The sequence below is a fragment of the Eulemur rufifrons genome, chromosome 6, assembly GCF_041146395.1.
Source record: "Eulemur rufifrons isolate Redbay chromosome 6, OSU_ERuf_1, whole genome shotgun sequence".
NCBI classification, from domain to species: domain Eukaryota; kingdom Metazoa; phylum Chordata; class Mammalia; order Primates; family Lemuridae; genus Eulemur; species Eulemur rufifrons.
In genome coordinates, this window is record NC_090988.1 from 89,231,153 (window position 1) to 89,257,780 (window position 26,628).

Consider the following 26,628-nt stretch of genomic DNA (forward strand, 5'->3'; position numbering starts at 1 on the left):
ACCTAACAGCTACAGTGAGCTATAATTGTACCACTGCACTCCAGCCTAGGTAGCAGAACAAGCCCCAGTTTTTTGTTTTGTTTTGTTTTTTTGTCTTTTTAAAGGCAAAACAAAGAGGAAGTCTGAAAACAATTACTTACAACACTTGGGACTGAGCCCGGTGGCTCATGCCTGTACTCCTAGCACTTATGGAAGCTGAGGCGGGAGGATCTCTTGAGGTCGGGAGTTTGAGACCAGCCTGAACAAGAGTGAGACCCTCTCTCTACAAAAAATAGAAAAGTTAGCCAGGCGTGGTGGCACATGCCTGCAGTCCCAGCTACTCGGGAGGCTGAGGCAGGGGATAGCTTGAGTCCAGGAGTTTTAAGGTTGCAGTGAGCAATCACGATGTCATTGCACTCTAGCCCGGGTGACAGAGCAAGACCCTGTTTTACAAAAACAACAACCTCCCAAACCCCTCAAAACCAAAACCCAAAAACCAAAAATACCCCCCCCCCAAAAAAAAACCTCACTCGGCCTAAGTACGTACTTTTTAATTGTCCCAAGATTTTGAATCAGCTCTAAAATAACATTAGGAAGGAATGGGGGAAAGGTGGTTTTGCTATCAGCCTATGCAAGAGCAAGACCCTGTGTCTCTACAAAAATAGAAAAATTAGCCAGGCGTCATGGCTTGTGCCTGTAGTCCTAGCTACTCGGGAGGCTGAGGCAGGAGGATCCCTTGAGCCCAGGAGTGTGATGTTGCAGTGAGCTATGATGACACCACTGCACTCTACCAGGGTGACAGAGCAAGACTCTGTCTCAAAACAAACAAACAAAAAAACAAAAAAGGTGTTGGTAGCTCTAAATTAATAAATATGCATTGAGTGATTATAATGTATAAGTACAGAAGCTTATTAAAAATGTAAATTTTATACCTAAATTGGATCAATTAGGGAACAAAAATTTGATCCCAATCCTAGAATATTAAGTTTTCTTAGAAAAACATGGTTGCTATACCTCCAGAGCATAGGATGGTCAAAAGTATAGAGGAAACCCTCAGATGTTTACTGAATGAAGGAACAGCCAAACATCAGTACTGCCTTCTTTGAGTGGTTCTATGTATTATAAGAACAACAGGTGATAAGAATGTGCAGTAAGCAGTGTGTCCTGGTAGTTAAGAAAAAAAATTCAAAAAGAAGGCACAAGCATCACTCTTAAAGGAAGATATAATCAAATATTAGATTTACCTAGTTTAGGCTTTATAGTTATATCTAATATATTTTAATTGAAATTATCCCAAGTAAAATCTGTTGTGATGCATTGAACTTTCTAGCTCCTAACCTTACCCTTTTCTAAAATAAAATCATTGTTTTTATAACAAAGTTGTTTTCTTTCTCTGAATGTCTTAGAAATATAACCCTTGTGTTATAGCATAATAGGCTATAACAGAAACACTGGGGACTACAAATATGAAAAATGACAAGGTTCCTGACTTGAGAGAACCATCTAGTAGGAGAGAGAAAATATGTACATAAATATCAGAACACAAGGAAAAATACTGTAGATGTATTGTACAAACTAGGTATGATTTCAATATAGTTATCTTGAGAGTAAAATGAATCTAAGAATAAGATGTAGCAACATATATTTCATTTTTTTAATTATAATCATCTAATATAGAACTGAGTACTGTGATTCATGTTCATTTTTTATAAATATGTAGCAAGATAATTTATATGTTAATCAGTTATATATATGAGACTTTTGTTTAAAGATACAGGATCTTGCTCTGTTGCCCAGGCTGGAGTGCAGTGGCGTGATCATAGCTCGCTGTAACATCTTACTCCTGGACTCTAGCGATCCTCTTGCCTCAGCCTCCCGAGCAGCTAGGACTATAGGCACTTGCCAGCATGCCCAGCTAATTTTTTTTCTTTTTAGTAGAGACGAGGTCTTACCATATTGCCCAGGCTGGCCTCGAACTCCTGGGCTCAAGGGATCCTCCCACCTTGGCCTTACTTAGAGCCAAGGAAAACTTCATAATCACTACCATTTTCTAAATGTTTATTATATGCCAAGAGCCACAGTAAGTGCTTTAAAGCTCTCATTCAATCTTCACATACCCTAAAGGAAATCTGTTTACTCGTTAGACAAATATTTATCGAGTGCCTACTACATGCCAGATAATTAACAAAACAGACAAAAATTCCTGCCTTCATGGAAATTACATTCTATAGAGAAGAGCAGAAAGATAACTGATAAGTTCACCACACAGCATGTTAAATTATGTTAAGTATCATGGAAAAATATAAAACAGAGAAGAGGAAAGGAAAGTGCGGGGGTGGGGGGCTGATAATTTTTGATAGAGTGTTACTTACTGAAAGGCTTTACTGAATCCCTATTTTACAGATGAGGAGGAAACTGAGGCTCAGATCAGTTAAATAACTTGCCCATGGTCACCAGTTAGTAAGAGGTTAGATGAAATTTGAATTCAGCTATCCTTACTATTAAGCAATATGGTCTCTCCCCAAGTCAGTAATAAATTCAGTAATGAAAGTTTGCTTTACCAGATATTGCTTTAAAGACTATGGTGGCATTTTAAATCCCTCAAAAGGGTTAAGGAATAACTTTCTATTTCAGTATTTGATGCCTCGTTTCATATCCACATTAGCTTTTACAAAGGAGTTGTGAATGGCCTAAGATCTTTGGCTGACATTATATTCTTGGAAAAGCTGAGAAGAGATCAAAATAATAATTAGCCAGGATGTGAAAGGACACTTCATGAGCTACATTCAGCCTGTGAAAAGATTATGTACAAATCCTAGACAAGTCCTACCTCCTCCTTACTGCTGCTGTGACTACCTCTATTTAGTTCAACAAGAAGTATTTATTTTATGTCCCAAGGGTGCCTAGCACAACTCAGATGTTCTTTAGCAACTCCTTTTATTAAACTGAGGTAGATCCTTTTCAGCCACCTGAGCTTGTCTCATAGCATTGAGGTGTTCTTGTCACTGGAACATCTAAAGTTGGCAGTCCCAGCTTGTCTCAAGTAGTTCAGGTACTGCAAATAACCTGGGTGCTAAGGCATATATCTAATTTGACTTCAAATAATACCTTTTTCAAAGAAAGTTAGAGTGCTTTGCCAATTTTTTCTACTTAATCCCTGGAAGGAACATGGAGGTAAGCACCACACCCTCATCTGTCAAGTGGACAGAGATTAAATGACTCACTCAAATTATACAGTGAATTACTGAAGGAACAAGAACGAGAACGACCTGGCTGCCAACTTGTAGTTCATTTTCTAAAACACAGGATCAGTAGTTCTCAATCTTTGTGTTCATAACATACATTTGGATACTAGATTTCTTGGAAGTTTATCTGAAGGGATTAAAAAACTCAAAACAACAGTAAAGTTAGCAAAAATAAAAAGGCAGTCACTATGATAGTGAGAAAATGTCCCCTAGTCCTGTGGTCCCCAACCTCTTGTTAGGAATCAGGCTGCACAGCAGGAGGCAAGCGAGCAAAGCTTCATCTATATTTACAGCCACTCCCCATCGCTTGCATCACCGCCTGAGCTCCGCCTCCTGTCAGATCAGTAGCAGCATCAGATTCTCAAAGGAGCGGAACCCTATTGGAAACTGCGCATGCGTGGGAGCCAGGTTCCACTCTCCTTATGATGCCTTATGTAATGCCTGATATCTGAGGTGGAGCTGAGGCCATGATGCTAGCTCTGGGGAGCAGCTGCAAATACAGATTATCATTAGCAGAGAGGTCTGACTGCACAATAAATGTAGTATATTTGAATCGTCCCAAAACCATTCCCCTCCACCCCCCCACCTCCCCCCACCCCACCCCCGGTCAGTGGAAAAATTATCTTCTATGAAACTGGTCCCTGGTGGCAAAAAGGTTGGGGACCACTGCCATAGTCCCTATCTGGTGGCCTTCAGCACTGTGTCACTGAGCAGAACTGATTTTCCTGTCCTGTATTCGCTCACCTACTCACCAGGCAAACTTCTCCCATGCTCCAGGAAACACAAGCTTTCCTCTTTGGCACCAGCCTCTTACCTCTTACTCCTATCAATTTATATCCCACTTTAGAACATAGGCTGTGACTCCCTCAACCTCAAAATCAACCTGATACTGCAATAACAATTTTAGTAAACATGCACTTTACACACTGATCAAAACTTGCTGGCATATCAATGTGCTAGGTCACACAAGAAAAGTCAGTCTGCCTTCAGGAAAGCAAAGCCTCAATTAAGAGGTCAACTTGAATTTAGTGGTTAATTAATACTTTAATGCAACATCACTGGGAAATAAGCAATTGACAAGTAGTGCCAAGGGCACTCATTACAGACTACATCCTCCTGTATCATGTCAGAATGACAGCCTCTGTGATAGCCAGGAAGAGACAACTGACCTCATCTAAGGACGCTGAAGCTGGAAAGACATTACACTTCCCAAAAAAAGCTTGCTGAGGAAAATAAGGTTGTTTAATTCTGGTTTGAGTGGTAGGATCTTTAGGTGTGGTTAAGTGACACAGGGAAAATCAGAGAGGTGATAACTTGCATTTTTATATTATAACACATTTCTCTGATAGGATGAATACTCTAATGACATCTTTGGGTATAGCCCTGTAATAGAACAAAGTCAATTAACTTCCTGATACCTGCGGAAATTGCAGTGATATAATGACCGGGGTAAGGAATCAGATAAAATCCGGGACTTCTGGAAGCAGAATAACAATAGTAATTCAAAGTACTAAACAACAAGAAAATAATCTCTGACCCTCGAAGGATCCTTAATGAAGTTAACTTAATTTTTTCTGTTATAAATTCCCAGCGCCAAGTGTGGGACCTTGCACATAATAGTACTCAGTAAGTATATTCCAATGAATTTATTACAAACTTGAACACAGCACTAAATTATCCATTAAAATAGCAATGAATGCAGCAGTAACATCAGTTTTGGTATTTTTCCTGGTTGACAAATTTCATGAAGTTAGTAAATATTACAACCATTGGATGCAAATATTTTCCAATGAATAAGGAAATAAATGAATAAATACCTGTTCTGAGGTATATGATCAATATGAACAGACCCGTTCACACACTTCTCAAATACAAATAACGACCCCAGTTTCTACCCTTTGTTCTAAAGTAGCTATACTATCTGTTGGACAGAGGGGGAAAATCCACAACAGACTAGTACTCATTCTAGATTTTTCCCTATGGCTAGCAGATAAGATTAGGTGCAAAGAGAGAAATACAGTACTAGTACACTGAGAGCATATAACCCACATCAGAGCCAGAATGGTGAAAAAGCAAAAGTCAAGAAAGTCAAAAGAGAAGGAGTACAGTGCATGGCTGAGAAATGGAAATTTTGAGGCTCAGCTTGAGAAAGTCCACAGATATCTATAGCATGAGGAGGATGACCACATTATGTTCCCATAGGATCAACCTGAGTACACAAAAAGGAAATGAGAGGAGAAAATGGGATGAATTGAATACGTTTTAAATAGAAGAAAAGTCTTATCAATAGAAAAAAAAATTAGGTATTTTAAGTCCTTCTGCCAAGTGGAATAACAACCCAACTACCTTCAAAACCTAGTCAACCTATCTGGCAGGCAGGCTCCCAGGACCCAGTGCTGCCCCATAACTTGGAATAGAATGTATTAATCATGAATGAGAGAAGAATTCAAGTCTTTGGTTTCTTACAAGAAGGCAGCTATGGTTTGTCTCTATGACATTTCCTAATGTTCAACATTTAAGAACATCAAAGCCAAAGGTGAATACAAGCAAAATATTCAACAGTTTCATGTCCAGGTCCTAGGCTGAAAAAGGAAGAGACAGGCATGCACTTCTTTTTTTTTTTTTTTTTTTTTTTTTTTTTTTGAGACAGAGTCTCACTTTGTTGCCCGGGCTAGAGTGAGTGCCATGGCGTCAGCCTCGCTCACAGCAACCTCAAACTCCTGGGCTCAAGCGATCCTACTGCCTCAGCCTCCCGAGTAGCTGGGACTACAGGCACGCGCCACCATGCCCGGCTAATTTTTTCTATATATATTTTAGTTGGCCAGATAATTTCTTTCTATTTTTAGTAGAGACGGGGGTCTCACTCTTGCTCAGGCTGGTCTCGAACTCCTGACCTCGAGCGATCCACCCGCCTCGGCCTCCCAGAGTGCTAGGATTACAGGCGTGAGCCACCGCGCCCGGCCAGGCATGCACTTCTTATAAAAAATATTTAGACCAAGAAACATTTTGTGGCTTTTATAAACTCTCAGTTTGCTTCTATGTTTGCTCTACTGGGAGGCAGATTGAACCTTAATTCTAATTATAGTACTTTAATATATTCTTTGTTTGAGTCTATTTCTTTGCACAAGAAAAATCCCCTCCCATCATAGACTGCCCAATAAAAAAGGAAAATGGGAAAATATAAGAGAAGCCCTAAGGATAATTCAATTTGTCAAAATTAGATGACCTAAGGACTCAAAATTACAACACCTTCCTCTAGAGACAGTGCCCTGGAGGCCATTCCCAGTTGGCTAATTGTTTCAGTTATGCTCCCCACACAAAAGTTATGAGTCATATAAAACTGTAAAACGTCAAACAGTCAAATTGCAACCAACATGGCTTAGCTCTTGATACAAGAATGCCATAGTTTCTTGCCACATACTTTTCACTTTTACTTTAAGGTCTCAGAACTGGAGAAAGGTGAAACAGGAAACCATGGCATTCAAAATAAGAAGGGCAAAGAAAGGAGGCAGCTTGAAATAAAGGATACCCTGAAATACCAAGACTAAGATTATTTTTTCCAGGATTTCTAAACTCTAACAACTTTTCTCCAGGTGTCAGAAAAGAACACCGTCCCTCTCCATAGCTGAATTAGCCATTCAGAAAAAAGTCCCTCTCACTAATAACTCATAGGAAACACAATAACTCACTAATAACTCACAGGAAAAAGTGAGGAGCTCTACTTGGTGTCCGAAAACAAAGACTAATAAGTCCACACAAACCAAACCTACAACACAGAGTACCTAGAAATAACAATAGAAAGGGACAAAATGTATACATGAAGTTGACGGGCAAAAACAGCCAGTATTTCCTTCAGCACTATTATGCCCAAATGCTATGGCCAATTTCTCTGTAAATTACTTCCACCCTGTGGCAGCTCAAGAAGTTCTATTAATATAAATGATCACTTGAGCCTAGGAAGTGGAGACCAGGCCCCATCTCAAAAAAAAAAAGAAAGGGAAAAAAAAGAAATTTTATAAAGGAGTCTCAGATTTGGCAGCTGAATGAGTTGTGTGGGGTGGGGACAAGTTAGGTGACTTGTCTTGAAGCTGCCAACAGAGCAGACACTGTTGTTCACTTAGATGCCATAGTTTTAGGGTGGCTTTGGGATGGATGATAGGAGTGGGAAGGTATCCAAAGAAGCCCCAGCCAACCTATGGTGCTGCTGCTCCTTCTATCCCACAGGACCTTAATATTCTTCCTAGGTAAGACACAGATTAGAACAGCTGGAAATTGCCCTACAGCAGATGCTCCTAAGCTGTCCCTATGGTCTCCTCTCTCCACCTAAAACATGGGAGTAAAGAAACTGGGAGTTTTAAACACTTACTCCAACTTTTCAGATATTTTCACCTATAATTAGTTTACTTAATAAACCATAGAAATTTTACCGCTTTCCCCCAGTCACTTCACATCAGCAGAATCAATAACAATATTTAGATCAAGAAACACTTTGTGGCTTTTATAAGCTCTCAATTAGCTCCTATGTTAGCTCTATCAGTTCTGCCTTGAAGAAAATCAAGTTCAAATTCTGTTTAAATGCTGAGCCTCATGATAGATAAAGGGAAAGGTGGCAGGAGAAACAAACCCAAGGAGCAAAGCACAAGAAAAGAAGGACATTGGCTGAATCTCATCACCACAAACTCTAACTCTTATCAGGCAATAAGAGATAAAGTCTCATTTTCTTTGGGGAGAGTCTCTGCCTCTTTAGATCACAGTCTGTACATTTCCATTTTCGACACTACTCTTCCTTCTCAGGATGCACTGCCGCTCCACCTCCTCTTGGGAGTGCAATTTACATTGCCCCCATTCCAGGCTAAGCTGAGCATGTCACTTCTCTTCACTTCCTGGCAGCAAACATGACTGCCCCCCGTCCCCCTCTCTCTCTCTTCAAGCTGTGGTAGCAGCCCCCTCTCTGCCTCGCTGTCATTTCATGAATCTTGGCTAAGCTTTGAGATAGGGCAAAGAAAGTTAATAAACACACTGACCCACTGGGTGCCCTGCTGAGCTTCATGATGAAGTTCTTGTCAAAGCCAGCTTAAATCTCCAATGATAAAGATACATCTTTCTTGTACATAGGCAACACTATTTTGAATGCAACTGCCTGGGGCAAAATCCAGGGTTTACCAACAGCAGAGAACCCATCCCATCAGCCACTGAGATGGCTCTGAAAGGATATCAAGGAAGTACTAAAAGAATGACTAGTGGATATTGAATTTGTCTGTATGTGACCTGAGGCCCAAACCATGCATTCACATTTGGAGCCCACAAAGTAGTTTTTAACCAATCTCATCAATAAGGTCAAGCAAAAGCTAAGTCCTATCCTTAAGAACAACAATGACTGTTATACCTGGGCACACAGAGATCCTTTGCCTTAGTTTTCAGGAACTTTTCTTCCAAGTTGCTTCTGTTAAAGGAGCTGTGGATTATAAATGATGCCATGGGTACAGGTTCACTTACAGCCAATTAGTAAGTGCTTGCACAGTTAATTCTGTCAGTCTTACTCCTACACAGAAATACATTTGGCCCCAAGGGGCCCAACCACCCACAGAGTTCTTTTGCACATCTTTTTACCCTCCAGCACACAGAAATAGAGGGCTACATCCCAGAAAACATCCAGAGGGGGGAAAAAAGGTAGTTTCTCCGAAATGTGATGTCTACAAAACTTGGACAGATTCTTACTTGGATGTCATTTCTAAATTCAGTTCTCTTTGAATAACCTAAATAATGATCACATAAAGTAACGCATTCACGGATTCTAGGAATTAAGATGTGGACCTCTTTGGCAAACCATTATTCTACCTACTACACCATCCAAGACCATCATATCCAGCCAAGCCATCAATTGACCACAGGGAGCAGCCAAGTGGCACAGATTAGATGAACTGCACACTGGACTCACAGAATTGTGAGAAACAATATATTTTGTCTTAAGCCACTAAATTTTAGGGTAGTTTGTTTGGCAGTAAAAGCTAACTGATATAATGGCCAAAGCTACACTTCCAAGGACTATGCAACCCTCAACCCAGTAATATCCATTTTTTCCCCTCTCTGCTCTAGTGCAATGAGCATGCCTAAGAGGTCACTGGCAATTTTCTGTTCTCTGAATCATAAAACAAAATAATTAAATTTGTTTTATATATTTCTTCTTCTAGTCCAGATCTAGAGATTACTGCTGACATTTAACCAAAGTCAGCCTTATTTTCTCAAAAGAACCAGAAAGAGGCTTTTTACTCCACAACTAGGGGCTACATACATAAAAAAATATATACATGCTGGAAGTCTCAGGGAAAGATTTGAAGGATGGATTATCTTTTGATAGAGCTAAAGCTGCTTATGGAAGAGGAAAATTTCACTGCCACCCAAACATCTCTCTGCTATGCATAAAGACCAAATGAGGGCTTTGGGGCATGGCCTATATAGAGGGGTCTCTAACCCTTCATTAGCCAAACATATTTTCTCAAATGGCCTCCTTCTAAAATTTGCTGATACTAAAAGGTCTGGAAAACTTCAGTGGAAGGAAAATGCCAATAGCAAGTTAATGTCCTCTTGGCTCTTTTGGCTGACTTCCCTGTGCCTGGGTCTTGACTATTAATTGAATGCTATTCGGATTCCATCTCAAAAACAAATGAGGATGGAGACCAGAGGCCTGCCTTCCCCAGACTGATAAGAGCAGCACAGTGCAATTATACCCGAACAGCTTTGTTTTGGAATGTAATCACCGCCCCAGCCTCCTTCCCAATGGGATGGCAACAGTGTAATTACCTCTTGAGGATTCATTGTTTGGGAATATAATTCTTCTACAGAGCCTTCTTTCTAGGGGAAAGGAGCTGCAACAAGAATATAACAGAATCTGTAGCCCCCTCCCCAGTCGCAGTCTTATGGGCTTAACAAATTTTTTTTTTCTCTTAAAGTGAAGCCAGAGTTTAGATTTCAGCCTGTTTCTCTTCCAACAAGGAATCACCTACACGCCGTGATGGTTCTGTTTGAAAAGTCCCAATCTAGAGCTGGATTGCCTGAGTTCCAATTCCTACTCTGTACTAGCTGTGGTTTTGGGCAAATTACTCCATCTCTCTTTAGCCTGTTTCCTTACCTACAAAAAGGAGTAATAACAATATATTGCTGGAATGTCATAATGATTAAGTAAATTAATACGTGAGAAGTGCTTAGAACAGTGCTTGTTATAGAATAAATGTTCTTAGGGGTTTTTGTTTTGTTTTAACACATTTGAAATACCATATTCCATAGCCACCACATTTTACAAGTGTGATCTAATACTAGCTCATGGCCAAATCTAAGCTTGAGTTACTAAATTCTGTCTTTCTACAACCCTTCTACCAGTTCAGCATGATGGGCAATGTTTGGGATAATTTTAAGTTTTAAGTGCTGCTATAGAACTGTCTGAGTCTCAGAGCTATTTGCCTGGGTGAAATACACTCTAATAAGCAGGAGTTACTGTGGATATTTCCACATCATTCCTTTCATTTATGTTACTAGTCCATGGGAAACCACAATAAAGAGACTATTGTGAAATCTTGCTGTTGGGAAAGTCAGCAAATATAAAAAGCAGCCATTGGCATTATGTCAACATGGCTGATTCTGGAGTCAATTCCCCTTTCTAGCCCCTTTCTAGCCCCTTTATGAAAATAAATATTTTCCTAACATATTTACGCCCTTCTTCATTGTATAAAACCCTTGTTCCCGCTGGGAACTTGGACCTTTTACCTCCTGTCCAGCTTTCCCTCTGTTCCTTTGTAGCCTAGACAAGTTAAATTCTCTGCTTTAGGACAGAATATTTTTGGCTTCTGCTTTATCAGCCATGAGCCACAAGAGTAAAAGTTATGAGTCTATTTGCCAGGCAGCCCCCAAAAATATAGCCCCTTAGCTCAAGACAGTAGGAATCTGGGCCTCTCCTGCATGGCATACAGCCACTGTGGGCTGGGCTTACCATAAACCCGGGATTCACCTGAGTAGCCCTGTTATATAAGAGACTGTCTTTACAGGATGGAGCATGTGGTTACAGGATAAGTATCTGCCTCTGGGGTGACAGGCAACAGCTGGCCAAAAGACACACCCCCAGGGAGTCTCAGCAATACTCCAAATGGTCCTTTGTCATCCACCTGCCAAGAGTCTCTTTCAATATCACGGCTTATACCAAGATATTCATGCTTGCTCTTCCAGCTGAGTGACACAGGGACCCAGGGGAAGAGCTGGCATTGTGGATCAGCAGGTGATAAAGAAAGGAATTAACACCCACAGGTTGGCTCTACTTTGGTAGAGAGGGTGAGAGGTGCTGTCTGCCAGCTCCCATGGCATTTCCAGCCAGGCTGGAATAAATGAGGCTGCTTAGGGATAGGAAAAGGGAAATAGAAAAGCTAATGTGAGCTCTGGGTCTTAAAAAGAAAGAGGTAGCATTAGCATGGGTTATTAGCTTCTAGCATTCACACAGCTCACTTAGGTAAAAACTGATAGAGTAGATGGGACAGCAAAGAGGATTATTCCAAGTCTTTCTAGGGTTTGTAGAGGATCTCTAATCCTAAAGAAAGCTTGAAACATAAAGAAAAAAGTTTCCCCCACTGGAAAATGGGCTTTGACCTCATATTTGGCCTTTTCTTTCCTTACATCTCCTTTGCAGATTTCTAGATCATTGCATCATTTGTTCTGAGGGGTTGCAAAACATGTCAAAGCACATACCAATCATAAGTGAAGAGAGAAGTAAAAGGATTCTGGCATTATAGTGGGTCATTACAGATTAGATGGTATCTTCTGCTGGCACCTTCAAAACGAGCAGTAATTCTAAAGAGCACACAACCAGAGGACTTAATAAGCTCTGAGATCGCTCTAGGTCTAGGGAGGCCCCAGAGAACACAGAGAACTTAAAGTACAAATAAATAGCAGGGTCTCAATCCAGACCTGTGGACATTAAGATTTCTTCTTAGAGGAAGGAAGAGGAACAGGTGGGACATCAGTTACACAATTGGACAAAAGGTTACAGGTCAATCTCTCCTGGGAATGAAATGCCTAGCAGAGCTGAAGAGAGTCTGTTATACCAGCATAAAAGCTAAATCATCTATTTTTTGCTGCAGAAATGCTGTATGGTTCTTTGAACTCTCACAGCCAGCCTTTTGTTTACACTTCTTTCACATTCAGCATAATACCTACTATACTACAGCTGTTGACGAGCATAATGCTACTCAGTAGATGGCAAGCTTATAAAAGGCAGAGATCATGCCTTGTTCATCTGGGTACTATCATATACCTAACACTGTACCTTGTAATAACAGAAGCTCAATAAATCCTTACTGAGTCAAAATAGCTGATATACCAGCTGAGCACTCTGCAGGTAATTACAAATTATTTCATTTTTCCCCATTACTAATAGCTCCAGACCAAGAGTTGCAAACCAGGGGCTCACCAGCACAAACACATCTTTGGTTCCTGGTGTGTACACTCCTTAATGTGGTACCAAGTCATCTCTTCCCATGCCTCTGCCTCTGTTCCTAGCTTAACGAGTTAATCCAGAGCAGTGGTTGTCAAATTTCCAGGAGCCAGGATCACCTGGAAGACTTTTTAAAACACAAATTCCTGGGCCCTAAAACCAGAGTTTCTGATTCAGTGGGTCTAGGGAAGAGCCCCAAAATTTGCATTTGTGACAAGTGCCTAGTTGATGCTGATGCTAACCATCCAGGAACTACACTTTGAGAATCCCATGTTGCCATGCTATATAGGAACAAGTACTTGTTCTGCTGAGTAGATGCTTATTTCATCAGCGTGGTCCTGATGGGGACAGAAAAGAGTTTTTCAAATGCAAACTTCTTGACTCCTTTACTCCCCTTGGGTAACAGCTACAGGCACCAGCAGACACACTGGATTGTGATGCTATCAACACAGGGATCCTCAGGTTACCATCTGTTGGTGGCCTAGAGCACAATCTCCCAGTCTTCTCCACTCACTGACCATGGGGAGAAAGCCCTGCTTGGGAACCAGGAAGAGCTCCACTGGAAAGGAAGGAAGAAGCATAGTGAGCTATCAGTAAGGTTATATCAGGGAGGAGACTGGCATAATTTTAATTCACACTGGCCCCAAAAAATTTATAATAAAAATGATATAAATGGAATGATAATAACTAACACCTACTGAACACTTATTTTTGTGCCAAACAATATTATTCTAAATGCTGCACATATATTATAATTCACTTAATTCTCAATACAACCCTATGAGCTAACAACTATTATTACAGATGAAGAAACTGAGGCCCAAAAAGGTAAAATATATAAATTACCCAAGATTACACTGCTAGGAAGCAACAGAATGATTGAACTAAAACAGTCTGGCTCTGAAGCCCAAACTCTTAAACATTTTGGTCTATTGCCTCTTGAGGAGACTAAACCCTGCAAATGATAGCTGTCCTCCCTGTGCCACACTCACTCATACTCACAGTCCCACTCAAAAGCTCATAGTCCCCCTAAATGGGGACACATTCAGAACTTCTTCAAACTGCACCGAAAGATGTAAGTCCTTAGTCCAAGCCCAGGCTTTAGCCATACCTTCCTTAGCTAATCTATCAGGATTGGCAGCTAAAGTCCCAGGAGAATTATCAAATTTTTTTAGTGGCAGGACCAAAACAAAACATAGAAAATCGGGCCACTCCCTGGCTAGACTGTAAACTCCCTGAGGGCAGAACCATTTAATTCTCTTGTAATACCCAAAGTGCCCTGGAAAATGCTAAGCATTTAGAAAGCGTTATGTATATTTCAAAGTGACGGTACAGAAATGGCACTGGGGTAAAGCATCAGTGAGGAAAAATCAAGAAGAAATTTCCTGTGGGAAGGAGAGACAGAGGGATAGAAAAACCTAATCACACACATAAAAGGAACAGGAAAGTTCATCGACAAGGCCCAATATTTTTCCCTAGTAAAGACTGAAGAAGCACAGGTATTTCAGCTTAGCAGCTGGGACCCAGGTTCTCAATAAGCACAGCTCTCATTACTGGTATAAGGAGATATGATAAAGGGCTGCGGTAAGAGAAGCCTTGAATGCTCCAGTGATTGATGGACACCAAATAAGTAAAAGGCCCTGGGGGCTGTAAGGCATTTGGGAAGGCTGAGCTCTCTGGGAGGAGTACAGCATTTACTTCTCTGTTTCCCAGGCAACCAAGCCAGCTCTTTATCGCCTTCACTTTTATCACTGGAGCAGAATGAAAGGTAATTGGGTTAATTATTAAAGCAGCACTAGCTAGTACCACCACCACTAATTGTCCATTTATCTGGGGTTTATTCCAACTCAACGTCTTAATTGATGTTGAGTTAGAATGTGCCACTCACTTTATTTGCCTGGCTACTGGGTACCAGATGGGTACAGAGAAGAAAGATAAAGGGAGATAAAAGAGATAAAGGGTCCAACACTAGAATTATTATTCATTTCTGCTCATACTCATTTAACTAATACCATGGTGGTACTCAACTGTATTCACAATTTTTCACCTTCCAAGATTTGTCAATTCAAATGAAGATGTGCTAATGTTAAGCAATTTATTATATTAGATAGCTATGATATCAGGTGGTAAAATCAAGCTAATTCCTAAAAGTCAGCAAGCCTGAGGCTCCAGAAGCCCAACCACCCTAGTTGGCCAAACTAGACTAGAAAGGCCTCCCTGATAGTAATTTCCTAAGGTACCAAGGAAGTGGGGAACATCTAAGAGAGAGTACTTGTATTTTTAAGACATGAGAGGGGCAAAGGACAACCAAAAATAAAGTTAACAAGAAAAATAAAAGTTCTTATAAAAGGTATAGCTTCTATCTTTCCCACACCAGGCAACATACAAGGATGCCTGAGACATAAGACTATAGAAAACAGTAAGTTAACACTGTATTGTTGAGTTTGTAATACAAACAGATATAATATATATAATATCACAAAGAAGGTGGAAAGGAATGGAACTATAGTGGAACAAAGTTTCTGTATCTTACCAGAATTAAATCTGTATAAATCTGAAGAAGATTCTGATAAACTATAGTTCAAAAATCAATAAAGAAATTAAAATAGTACATTAGATGACATCCATTTAATACAAATTAATTCAGTAAAGGAGGAATAGAGCAATAAAAAAAAGACATCGGAAATAAAGAAAACAGCAAAATGGCAGACAAGAACTCAACAATGTCAATGACATTAAATGTGACTAGACTAAGCAATCCAATCAAAAGGCAGAAATTATCGGGATGTATAAAAACAAGACCCAACCATACTTTCTATAAGATGGACATTTCAAATTCAAAGATCTAAATAGGCTGACAGTAAAGAAATGGAAAAAGATGTATCATGTAATCAACCACCATGAAAGAGATGGAATAGCTATACTAACATAAGATAAAAATTGACTTTAAGACAAAAATATTACTAGAGACAGAGGAACATTTTATAATTACAAAAGAGTTAATTTATCAGGAAGATGTATCAATCATAGATATATATGCACCTAATGACAAAGCCCCAAAATATATGAATCAAAAATTAATAAAACTGAAGGGAAGGCTGGGCACAGTGGTTCACGTCTGTAATCCTAGCACTCTGGGAGGCCGGGGCAGGAGGATCACGTGAGCTCAGGAGTTTGTGGCCAGCCTTAGCAAGAGTGAGACCCCATCTCTACAAAAAATAGAAAAAATTAGCCAGGTCTGGTGGCTCGGGCCTGCAGCCCCAGCTACTCGGGTGGCTGAGGCAGGAGGATCGCTTGAGCCCAGGAGTTTGAGGTTGCAGTGAGCTATGATGACGCTACTGCACTCTAGCTGGGGCAACAGAGTGAGACACTGTCTTAAGGGGGAAAAAAAAACTGAAGGGAAAAATACAGAATTCAACAACAATAGCTGGAGATTTCAATACCCTACTCTCAGTGATACAACTGAAAAACAAGACAGAAAATCAGCAAGGATATACAAAACTTGAACAACACTGTCAACCAAGTAGACCTAACTGGCACCTACAAAACATTCTACCCAACAACAGAATACACGTTCTTCTCAAACACACAGACAACATTCTCCGGGACAGCCCATATGCTAAACTATAAAACAAGTTCCAATAAATTTAAATCATACAAAGTATGTTCTTAGGCCACTGTGAAACTCAATAAGAAATCAACACCAGAAGGAAATTTGGGAAATTCATAAACATACGAAAATTGAACAACACACTCCTAAACAACTAACAGGTCAAGGAAGAAATCATAAGAAAAATTAGAACTGGGCACAAAGCCATTTCTAGCCCAAGACACTCAACCAGGCTCCAATGACTTGTGGCTAAGAGCAAGAAAATCCTGACACTTCCTATTGATTTTAATCAAAATAGTAAATTAAGTACATCAGGCCCACATCTGCTGGAAGCAGATGCTCATTAGGATGAAAGTCAAAAAGATTATGCAGGACAGATAACTAATACCCTACATTACCCAGGTCTCTAACTCTCAGAAGTTTTTTGTTCTTCCAGTAATTACCAGGAGGCTGTCAAATGCCAGGGCTTCTCACTTCACTTTTATGAGGCTTCAAACATGCAGAAAAATATTATAAGCTTAAGAACCTTTTGGCAGATACTACTTGAACTCAAGCAAAACATGGCACAGAAGACAGAATAGAGGTCTTATGCGTTAGGCAGATCTAGTTTAAAGTTCCAGGTCAGCCTCTCACAGTGTTGTATTAGGCAAGTGACATAACTTCTCTGAGCCTCAGTTTTCTTCCTGGCAGAATGGAAATGCTAACACTTATCTCACAGGGTTGTGACACTGATTAAAGGAGATAATGTATGAGAAAGCACTTAGGACAGAACCTGGCCCATAGTAGGCAGTCATTAGTTTCATTTCAGTTGCTGTTGCTACACAGAGCGAGAGTTGTCTGCTAAAATGTCAGCAGGGGGAGCTCCCCAGACTTTTGTGTATTTCTCCAAAAATATACCTGGTACAGTTGCCGTAGCTTTAAATGTATTTATATCTTTTTCGGTATGAATCTAGAATTTATGTTGCTGAAGATGGGGCATGCCCTGGGTTGATGAATGATTGAAGGCCACCAGGAATCTACAGAATTGTGGGGACAGCACCAAGATAAGGGAGAAGACATGAAGATTAACAGACTATCAAAACATTTCTCTGTAGTAGCTTCTGTTTCCTATTATTGCTCTCTAAGGTTCTTGTGAGAGGAAGTAAACAGAATAGATCTTGATTTTCTGCATATCCATTTTTGTTGTGATCCTGAATGGCATTAGGTAGGGTCCACTGGAGACTCATTTGCCACCATAGTACTGGTCACACCTCCTAAAACTGCAGGTATGTGTCTGCTTCATCCCTCCAGGGCTGACAAATTTCCAAGTTTCAACCCTGCAAAAAGCGACTCCCCATACAAAGGTTCCACTTATGTTTGGAGCCAAGAACTAAATGGCAAGACTGAGATACAGTCAATCACCCAGACTTTGAGCTACAGGAAGACAGGGATCACGTCTGTTTTATTCACTCTGATAGCCTAGGACAGTGCCTGGCACATAAGAGCTGCTGAACAAGTATCTGCTGAATGTAATTGTTCTGGGACCATTACAACCTCATTCCAATCATACAAAACAAAGTGCCTTTCCAGGAAAATTGGGAGTGCTTACTGCTAAAAGGCCAATTTCTCTTTCACTCAGAAAGCTATTATTATAGCAGCTCAGTTACAGGATCACAAGTAAGTTTAATAAAAAGCAAAACATCTGTATCCAGGAGGGCAAGCAGGCTTGGGGAAAAGGCTATTACATAACAAGATTTTCCTCAGCAAGCACCACTGGGTCATAAAAAGCTATGTCCAGTAACCACATAAAACAGAGGAATTAAAACAAATAACAAAAATGCTGATGGTCAGCAAAGTTCCCTGGGAGCTCCTTCCCTCTTATAGATTAAGGTCCTGGAAAAAGAATGATATTTTGATGCTTTGTCCTTTAAAACAACTGTGGGGAGGCAGACTAAGAAGGTGGTGTCAAGTGCAAGCTCTGGAATCCACCACCTGGGCTCAGCTCTGGCTCCTCTTCTTCCTAGCTGCATCATTCTGGGCAGTTAGCCCTCGGGGCTCCAGGTTCCTCCACTGCTAATTAGGTAAACAGCACCTACCTCACAGCATTACTGCGAAACAGAAATGAAATATGTATAAAGCACTTAATAAAACACTTCCTAGCATATAGCAAGTGCTCAATAAATGTTAGGCTTTTTTTGTTGCTATTATTATTATTCGTGGAATTTTCTTAAGAGAAGAAAACAAATTATACAACTGCCAAAAAATATCAACTATGGGACTTTTAAGAAAAGACCAATAGATACTCTGTAACATGTACCTTGAAAAAATGAAAGAAACTAGTCTAATTATGAATAGAAACCATCAGCTAATCTAACTTAAGAGTGAGGTCTAAGGAGTCTAGATTTCCTTCTCCTAGTGGCATTTTGCATCCTTTGCTAGAGAGATTTTCTCAGATTTCCCATCTGTAAACAGCTGCCTGCTCGAACACAGCCCCTGTATTCAAAGGTATCCATGAGTGAAATTAGGCCATTTGGGGTCAGACCACTGTGCATGAAGTAGGGAATAGGAAATGGAGGTAAGGAGTTATTGGAGGAAAGGAGGAAAAAAACAACATACAGCTGTTCCAAAAAAACTAAATGCCAAGGAAACAGAGATTTGCCAGCAGTAGAGGAGCAGGAGGTGCTGTGTGGGGTGGTGGAGGCAGATGTCTGGAACAAAGAAGGGTGGAGAAGAACTCTGTAGTATTGCCTGGCAGCAAGTGATTATCTGCCATGAAGAGCTTGCACGTGCCTTCAGTCAAACCACATGGAAGTGTCAGGCAAGGAGAAGCACAGGAACGTAGGGTCTGTTTTACAACTAGGGCCAGAGCCCTCCTCAGATGAGGCTGTCAGGAGACCACGGTGTAGTCTGGTCCCCTGCCAGGAAGTCCTGCTATATGGCAGAGAAACCGCTGATGTTTCCAGGATTTCTGGGCCTTGTTGTTGGGTCAAACCTACTACTTAGGGAGGGCCAGTTCCTATGGTCTTGATGCTGTCACAGTAGCTCAGGTACAAATCATAAAATAAAGCCTGCAAGGTTCTCACAGCCTGACAGTGTCACTGCCTCAGCAGATCCCTCTCTACCTTTAACCACCATATGGTCCAGATTTTCCAAAACAGATGTCATTTAAAAATTTTTAATAAAGATGCTTATTAAAGATACCTCCACAAGTGGCTTGATTTTTACACCTTTTATGCCGTTGCACATATAAATTTGCAATGTGGCAGTGGAAGTTGGAGGAGAGGGGAGAAAGTGAGATGGGGAAACAACTTTTGTCACAAAAAAAAGGGGGGGGGAATTCTGGTTTGTTTCTTTCTCTAGAGACTGACCACAAACAACAGCAAACATCATGCCTCAGAGCCCAAAAACACTGGTCACTAAGCTCTTCAACCATTATAAAACTGCCTCAATAGGGCTTGCCCAGCCCATTTTCTGTTCTAGGAGATTTCTGCGCTATCTCCAGTTTTCTCCCCCTCCTCCTTCCTCAGAAGATTCCACAGTGCCTGGAAACTCCATGCGCTGGCAGCAGCAAAGGGTTGGAGAGGTGTGCATTAAGCTCCTAATTAAATCACAAGATCTGGCTCATGAGTGTCTCACCAACTGAAACATGAACAAGATACCTTTATCATTCAATTAAAAGCATAGCCAGAATTTAATTGCTGGATTAAGAAACAAATGGTTTAAACAAACAATTTTTAAAAAGGTCTGAAAGAAGTAGAAATGGGCAGGACAAAGTTTTCCTCAACCCTGCATTTCCTGCTTTGAAGTAAGGAAATAAGTACAGGACCCCAAAACAGAGTTTTCAGCCAGATGCCAAGACACCATCATATCAACACAAGTAGAGGGAGAAGCTTTATGTGGCTCCCTGTTTCTTCACATTTTCAAAATCCAAAGACACACTTCCTTACCTGCCAGGACCCTGTTTACAGAAGAGTGAGTAGCCAAGCCAGGCTGTCCACGTTCATGAAAAATCCCAGCATAAGGCAAGTACTCAGGCAGCAAAAAACGCCTACAAGAAGGAATCACATGTGAAAAGCTGATTAAAAACTACATAAAGCAAAAGAGATACTATAATACTAACTACCTACATTCAAAAATCTAGGCTATAAGATCCATTGAACCTAAAGAATACAGATGTCCAGAAAGGAGTAAAAATGCCCAGGATTTGTCCTTTCACAGATTTTTACCTCCTTCCTGCCCTTCCTTTTAAAGTAAAGTTTCTGGCCAGGCATGATGTCTCATGCGCATAATCCCAACACTCTGGGAGGCCAAGGCAGGAGGATCACTTGAATCCAGGAATTTGAGACCAGTCTGGGCAACACAGGGAGACCCTGTCTCTACAAAAACATTTTTTTAAAAATTAGTGGGGTACAGTGGCACATGCCTGTAGTCTCAGCTATTCTGGAGGCTGAGGTGGAAGGATCACTTGAGCCCGAGTTCGAGGCTGCTGTGAGCTATAATCACATCACTGAACTCCAGCCTACGTGACAGAGTGAGACCTCGTCTAAAAAAATAAATAAATAAATAAAATTCCCTAAGGCTTCTGTTCTTGAACAGGATGATCCCAATGCCACTTGTCTATCTCTTTTCATTGTGGCTAACCATCACCTGTCAAGTCTTTAGATGGCAGGGCTGGATTATAGGCTAACTAGGAAATAATTCCAGATATGGACAATCCAACAGAAAGTAAATTTAAAACTAAATCCTAGGCTCTGATAAAGGTTCCCTCTGTTGCTGACAGCCCAGTTCTTACCTTGGGACAAAGCGTCCAAGTGAAGGTGCAGACATCCGGGCATTGCGTGGAGCTCGGTGTCTGGATCTGTCACCATTGTCCCTGGAGAAAACAAAAAGACTACACATAAGAGAGTCACTAAGGCAGAATTACCCTCCAGCCCAAAAGATAAGCATCCCCAAAACTAAATTCCTATACTTAGGAGAGGACCCCCTAGAAATCAGTCATCTGGTTGTTCAGAAATTGTGTGGCACATTAATAAAACACATTTCTGGAGTACCTCAACTAAAAGATTTATGAGCATTTACCAACAGTTTACGAAGGAGGAGGAGAATTTTTCTTGACTTAATGTGGTTTCTGAACCCTGAAGCATCTGAAATTGAAGCCAAGTTTAGATCCTGGGATCTGGAATGGATATATATATAAACTTCTGTTTCTATATTGTGAGATGCAAGAAAAATGTGGCTTTGAGGGTCTTAAAAGAAGAAAAATTTCCCCATCAATTTCATTTGGCAAATGGCTATCTTCAAATGAAATCTGTTTAGGTCCTCCATGTGAAAAAAAATCAGTGATAAATGAAAGAAAAAAAAAATACACAGAAGAAAAAGACAGTCCCTTCTTTTAGAGATTAAAAAATTGACAATGGTGAAGAATATTAGAAAATGCAATCCAAAGCCATATCATTTGAGTAAAAAGATAAAAGTTTAGGTATTTTCCTTATGGACTTTCAAAGCAATAGTAATAACTACCATTTATTAAGTATCTACAAAGTTCTTTTTTTTTTTTTTTTTTTTTTTTGTTGAGACAGAGTCTCACTTTGTTGCCCAGGCTAGAGTGAGTGCCGTGGCGTCAGCTTAGCTCACAGCAACCTCAGACTCCTCGGCTTAAGCGATCCTACTGCCTCAGCCTCCCGAGTAGCTGGGACTACAGGCATGCGCCACTATGCCCGGCTAATTTTTTCTATTATAGATTTTTAGTTGTCCATATAATGTCTTTCCATTTTTAGTAGAGACGGGGTCTCGCTCAGGCTGGTCTCGAACTCCTGACCTTGAGCAATCCACCCGCCTCGGCCTCCCAGAGTGCTAGGATTACAGGCGTGAGCCACCACGCCCGGCCAGTATCTACAAAGTTCTAATACAAAGGTTATTAATGTTTAATAATAACTCCATTTAATCCTTTGCTATCCCATGAGGTATTATTGGTTCTGTTTTACAGATAAGAAAACTAAAGACCAGAGAGGCAAATACCCAAGGTCACACAACTAGTAAGCAGCTGAGGCAGGTTTCAAGGAAGATCTTACTGTGAAGCCCTAGATCTTTCCACTACCCTTCACTGATTCCTACGAGAAAAGAGAAGAAAGGAACTTCACGTGGTTTAGTTTCCAATGCATCAAAGGAATAGCAAGCCAAAGGGCACTGGCTGGACAGAGCAGTTAATTAGCTGTTTAACCAACTCCACAAAATAAACGAACCTCTGACAGCTTGATTTGGGACATTCTCCCTTTGGATTATCTTCAAATCAAAGAGATAATCTTCAAACTGGCTCTGGAACCAAAGTTAAAGCAACACTTTGGCTTATTAAGCAGATCACCGCTTCACTAGTCAGAACCAAGAGCCTACGATGGTTTTTATATTTTGGTAGAACTGGCTGTTGAGCATTAAGACACAAATCAATACCAGGGATATTGGAACCTGATCCATTAAAAGTCAGTACTTGGTTTTTCTTTTCCCAAAAGAGAAAGTACATTATTGTTTTCTTTAACATAGCATATTCCTTTGACTTGAAATTCTGTAGATGAAAGGAGGGGTCAGAAGGGAGAGATAAAACTAAATGGGGGATTTAAAAAGAATGAGATCAGATTGCAGTTACTGGGGCCCCCAAAATTATTACACATACATACAAAGGAGTAGCTGAATATCAAACAAACAAGATAGCTCCCAAATTAAGCATATTATTTTTCAAATATATGTAGATTCCAACTGTGAGCAGTTAAAGTACTAATTCATTTAAAAGTACAATTGAATTCATTATAGCTTTTCATTATTGCATATTTTACTTACCAATGGGTACTAAAAGTACAACTAAGTATCATGAGAAAAGCTAGACCTGTCTCTTAAGAAAAAAATAAAAATAAAAAACTAAGCTAGAAAGAAGTCTTATTGGGCAAATCCAATTACTTTATTCTACAGCTATGCGAAAGAGCTGGCCTTCCCAGAATCAAACTGCAGGGCTGACAATTTGTTCCTACAAGGTCCAAAGATTCACCCCTTTCTGGACCATGAACAATACTCTATCTGGTGTTAGCAGGGTTGAAGAACAGGGAAGGAGAAGCCAGTACATTGGATAATACTGAGCAGTTTCCAGTGCCCGAAGATGACACAGAGCTCAATTAAAGGACACAAGAAGACAACAGAGAAAAATGTACAAACACTAGGGCTAGGAAAATGTGGACTCCTACAGCATATAGCACAAGCATCTTTTTGTTGTTATTAATATTAAAACCTAAAAACAATCAACTTCTTTCTGATTTGGTTGCTCTCTCCATTTAAAAAAAAGGGGGTTAAGATGGTAAAGTTTATGTTATATGTATTTTGCCACAACAACAAAAAAACTGAAGGTGAGAGGGGCGCACAAAATATAGCCAGAGATAATAGCTGTATAGTTTTAGAGATTACTGGAGAATATATAAAGGGAAATAAGAATGATATCAGCTGGTTCAGATATAAGCAAAGTCTCACACTGAAGGTTACATCAGGCACCAAAAAAGAGGCAATATATTAAGTGAGTGGAGGTGTATGTGTTGGTTCTCAGCTTATTTAACATCTTAGCTAAGAATGGCAAAGCAGGAGCTAAATGGCATCTCAATAAAGTGTACAAGCCGGGCATGGTGGCTCACGCCTGTAATCCTAGCACTCTGGGAGGCCGAGGTGGGTGATCGTTTGAGCTCAGGAGTTCAAGACCAGCCTGAGCAAGAGCGAGACCCCGTCTCTACTAAAAATAGAAAGAAATTATATGGACAACTAAAAATATAAATAGAAAAAATTAGCCGGGCATGGTGGCACATGCCTGTAGTCCCAGCTACTCGGGAGGCTGAGGCAGGAGGATTGCTGGAGCCCAGGGGTTTGAGGTTGCTGTGACCCAGGCTAATGCCATGGCACTCTAGCCTGGGCAACAGAGCGAGACTGTGTCTCAAAAATAAATACATAAAAAAATAAATAAATAAATAAAGTATACAAAAGATTTCAAATTGAAAGCATTGAGAACTCTAGCAAAGAAAGAAAAAGGACAGAATAGGATCCAGAATGATTAGGAAAACACGAAACATCGTAAACACACAATATGAGATGCTTCCTGTGGTAGAAAAAACCCCAAAGACCTCTAGGAGAAAATAGCCTATAATAAAAACAGCCCAAACATTTACTGACCAGGAAAAATCTTGAAAACAGGAATGGGTTAAATGGCAGAAGCCAGAATACACAACAAAATTGCATTGGTGGTACAATGGTGAGCATAGCTGCCTTCCAGAATACACAACAAAAGGACAAGACAGACAAGAAGAGGGGGAAAAGCACTCAGCTTTAGTATTGCTGCACAAAAATTCCAGCCCAAAGGCACAGCTACAAATAAACTAAGCGGAGAAAGAGTAATAATGACTCCCTAGATTCCATAGTCTGGAAAGAAAGGAGGATTCAGCGATAAGGAGTTGAGATGGGCAAACAAATTCCAATGCGTAAGATGTGGGGGGAGAACTGAAGCAAGGGGAGAAGGATAATGGTAAGAGTTTCAAGAAAAGAGCAAAGAAATTAAAAGTATTTAAAATAATGATGTATTTAGAAAACTACATAGAATCTGCCACTCATTTCAGTACTGATACAAGGTCAAGAAAAAGCAAGGCTTGATGAGATGGAAGGAGGCAAAATTAGTCAGATAGAGACAGAACACAAGTAGATTGGAAGATGTTTGGCAGATGAACAGTGGGAGAAAGGCAGACTCAGAGAGGCAGTTTACCTAAGAAATATTGGAGGGTGCTAAATACTGGGGTCTAATATAACATAGACAAAGCTCTTTCCACAGGTGGAGCCTTAAAACCAAGTGTGAAGAACAGAGTATACAAATATGCCGGTATTGCTCCTCCAATATGGGAGGAATACTTTTCAGGGAAGCACCAGAGAAATCCTCATCAATTTCAACAGCAAGAAGCTGCCTTTAAGCCAGCAGGATAGAAGCTGGCTGGGTTATTAATGGCTTTCCCAGTCGCTGAACTCTGCATCGCTGATTAACTCTCAGAGGGGTATTTGGGAAGGAGGGGGGAAAATATTTTCTTATGAAAGATTTTACCAGAAGAAAACACCCTTCAAACAATCAAGCATCCCAGACAAGTGCTGAATACAAGAAGATGCATTTCCAGGACAAGAGAGAAACACAGCAGCAACTCTTCTGCTAAATGTCCAGGATTAATTGCCTCAGAGAGAGGCTGTAATTTAAAGGAATGAAAAATGCACCTACAGACTACTGTCTGAGTCCTGACCAGACAGTCAGGTTGTCATTGCTCCTCAATGACAAACAGCTCTGACTTGGGCCTTTATAAATGAAGCTCTTGCAGCAAAAAGCTCAAAAGGCCATTGTCCTCTTGACAGCACATATTTGACTTTGCTGAAAACTAGACTATTTAAAAAAAAAACACAAAAAACTTGTTTCCCCACGTTCCTCTGTTTCTACTCTATCTCTAGACAATAGAAGACCTAGTTGGTATTCCTGTCCCTGAATGGCACAGTGATCTTGGTCAAGTCCTTTCCTTACTCAGTGCTGGTAGTAAGAACCTGGGGCTCCAATCTCTACTTTCAAGGACTGGCACACGTGCAAGGGCTTAGTTTTCTGGACAGCAGGTACAGTCCCAGCTGATATCATTCATAGGGAAAAGTTAATAGCACGGGTCTCCTGGAACTGCAGAGCTTTCATTCTTCTCCAAGGAATAGTAATATAATGAGATAATTACCATTTACAAATTCCTCTCTTCTCTTATTCTACCTTTTAATTTCATCTGCCTGCATTATGCAAATCCATATTCCCACAGTGCATTTTATGTTAAAAAATAAACATGTAAATCTAAGGGTTATGTCTCCCCCCTCCCCCCACCCCAGCTATTTAATTCTTTCCTTCTATATTTTCCCATTCTAAGCCCAGGCACAATACAGACATATCTCACAAACTTAGTTCAAAATTGGCTCCAGTAAGAATACAAAAGGACATGGGTAGCATTTTACTTAGAGAAATCGGAAGTAAGATGGCTCTGCTCTCAGGCAGCTCATTCCCCCAGAAACATTCAAAAACAGGCCCCATCTTAGAAAATACCAAGGCCTGTTATGCCCAATATTTACAATTCAGCCCTCAAATATCTTTGTCTATAATACACCCACTGCTTTTTAACTGGTTCCCCTGCATCAGTACACTTGCCACTTTAGGTGACCTTAACCAATACTGTCAGAGTTAGCTGTCTAAAATACATATTGAATAATGGGTGGCCCCAGATAAAGTCTACACTTCTCAGCCAGGTATTCTAGGCCCTCCA

General features: G+C 40.4%; 1 protein-coding gene across 7 annotated transcripts in view; it reads right to left on the reverse strand.

Moving 5' to 3' along the window:
- The window catches only part of AMBRA1 (autophagy and beclin 1 regulator 1), a 144,735-nt gene that overhangs the window by 68,798 nt on the left and 49,309 nt on the right, over positions 1-26,628 (reverse strand). For all 7 annotated transcript variants that reach the window (XM_069471295.1, XM_069471293.1, XM_069471294.1 and 4 more), the window contains 2 exons: positions 21,081-21,161; positions 20,236-20,336 (listed from right to left, as the gene is read on the reverse strand). In XM_069471295.1, the coding sequence (XP_069327396.1) occupies positions 20,236-20,336; positions 21,081-21,161 (182 nt within the window). The remainder of the gene's footprint in view (positions 1-20,235; positions 20,337-21,080; positions 21,162-26,628) is intronic.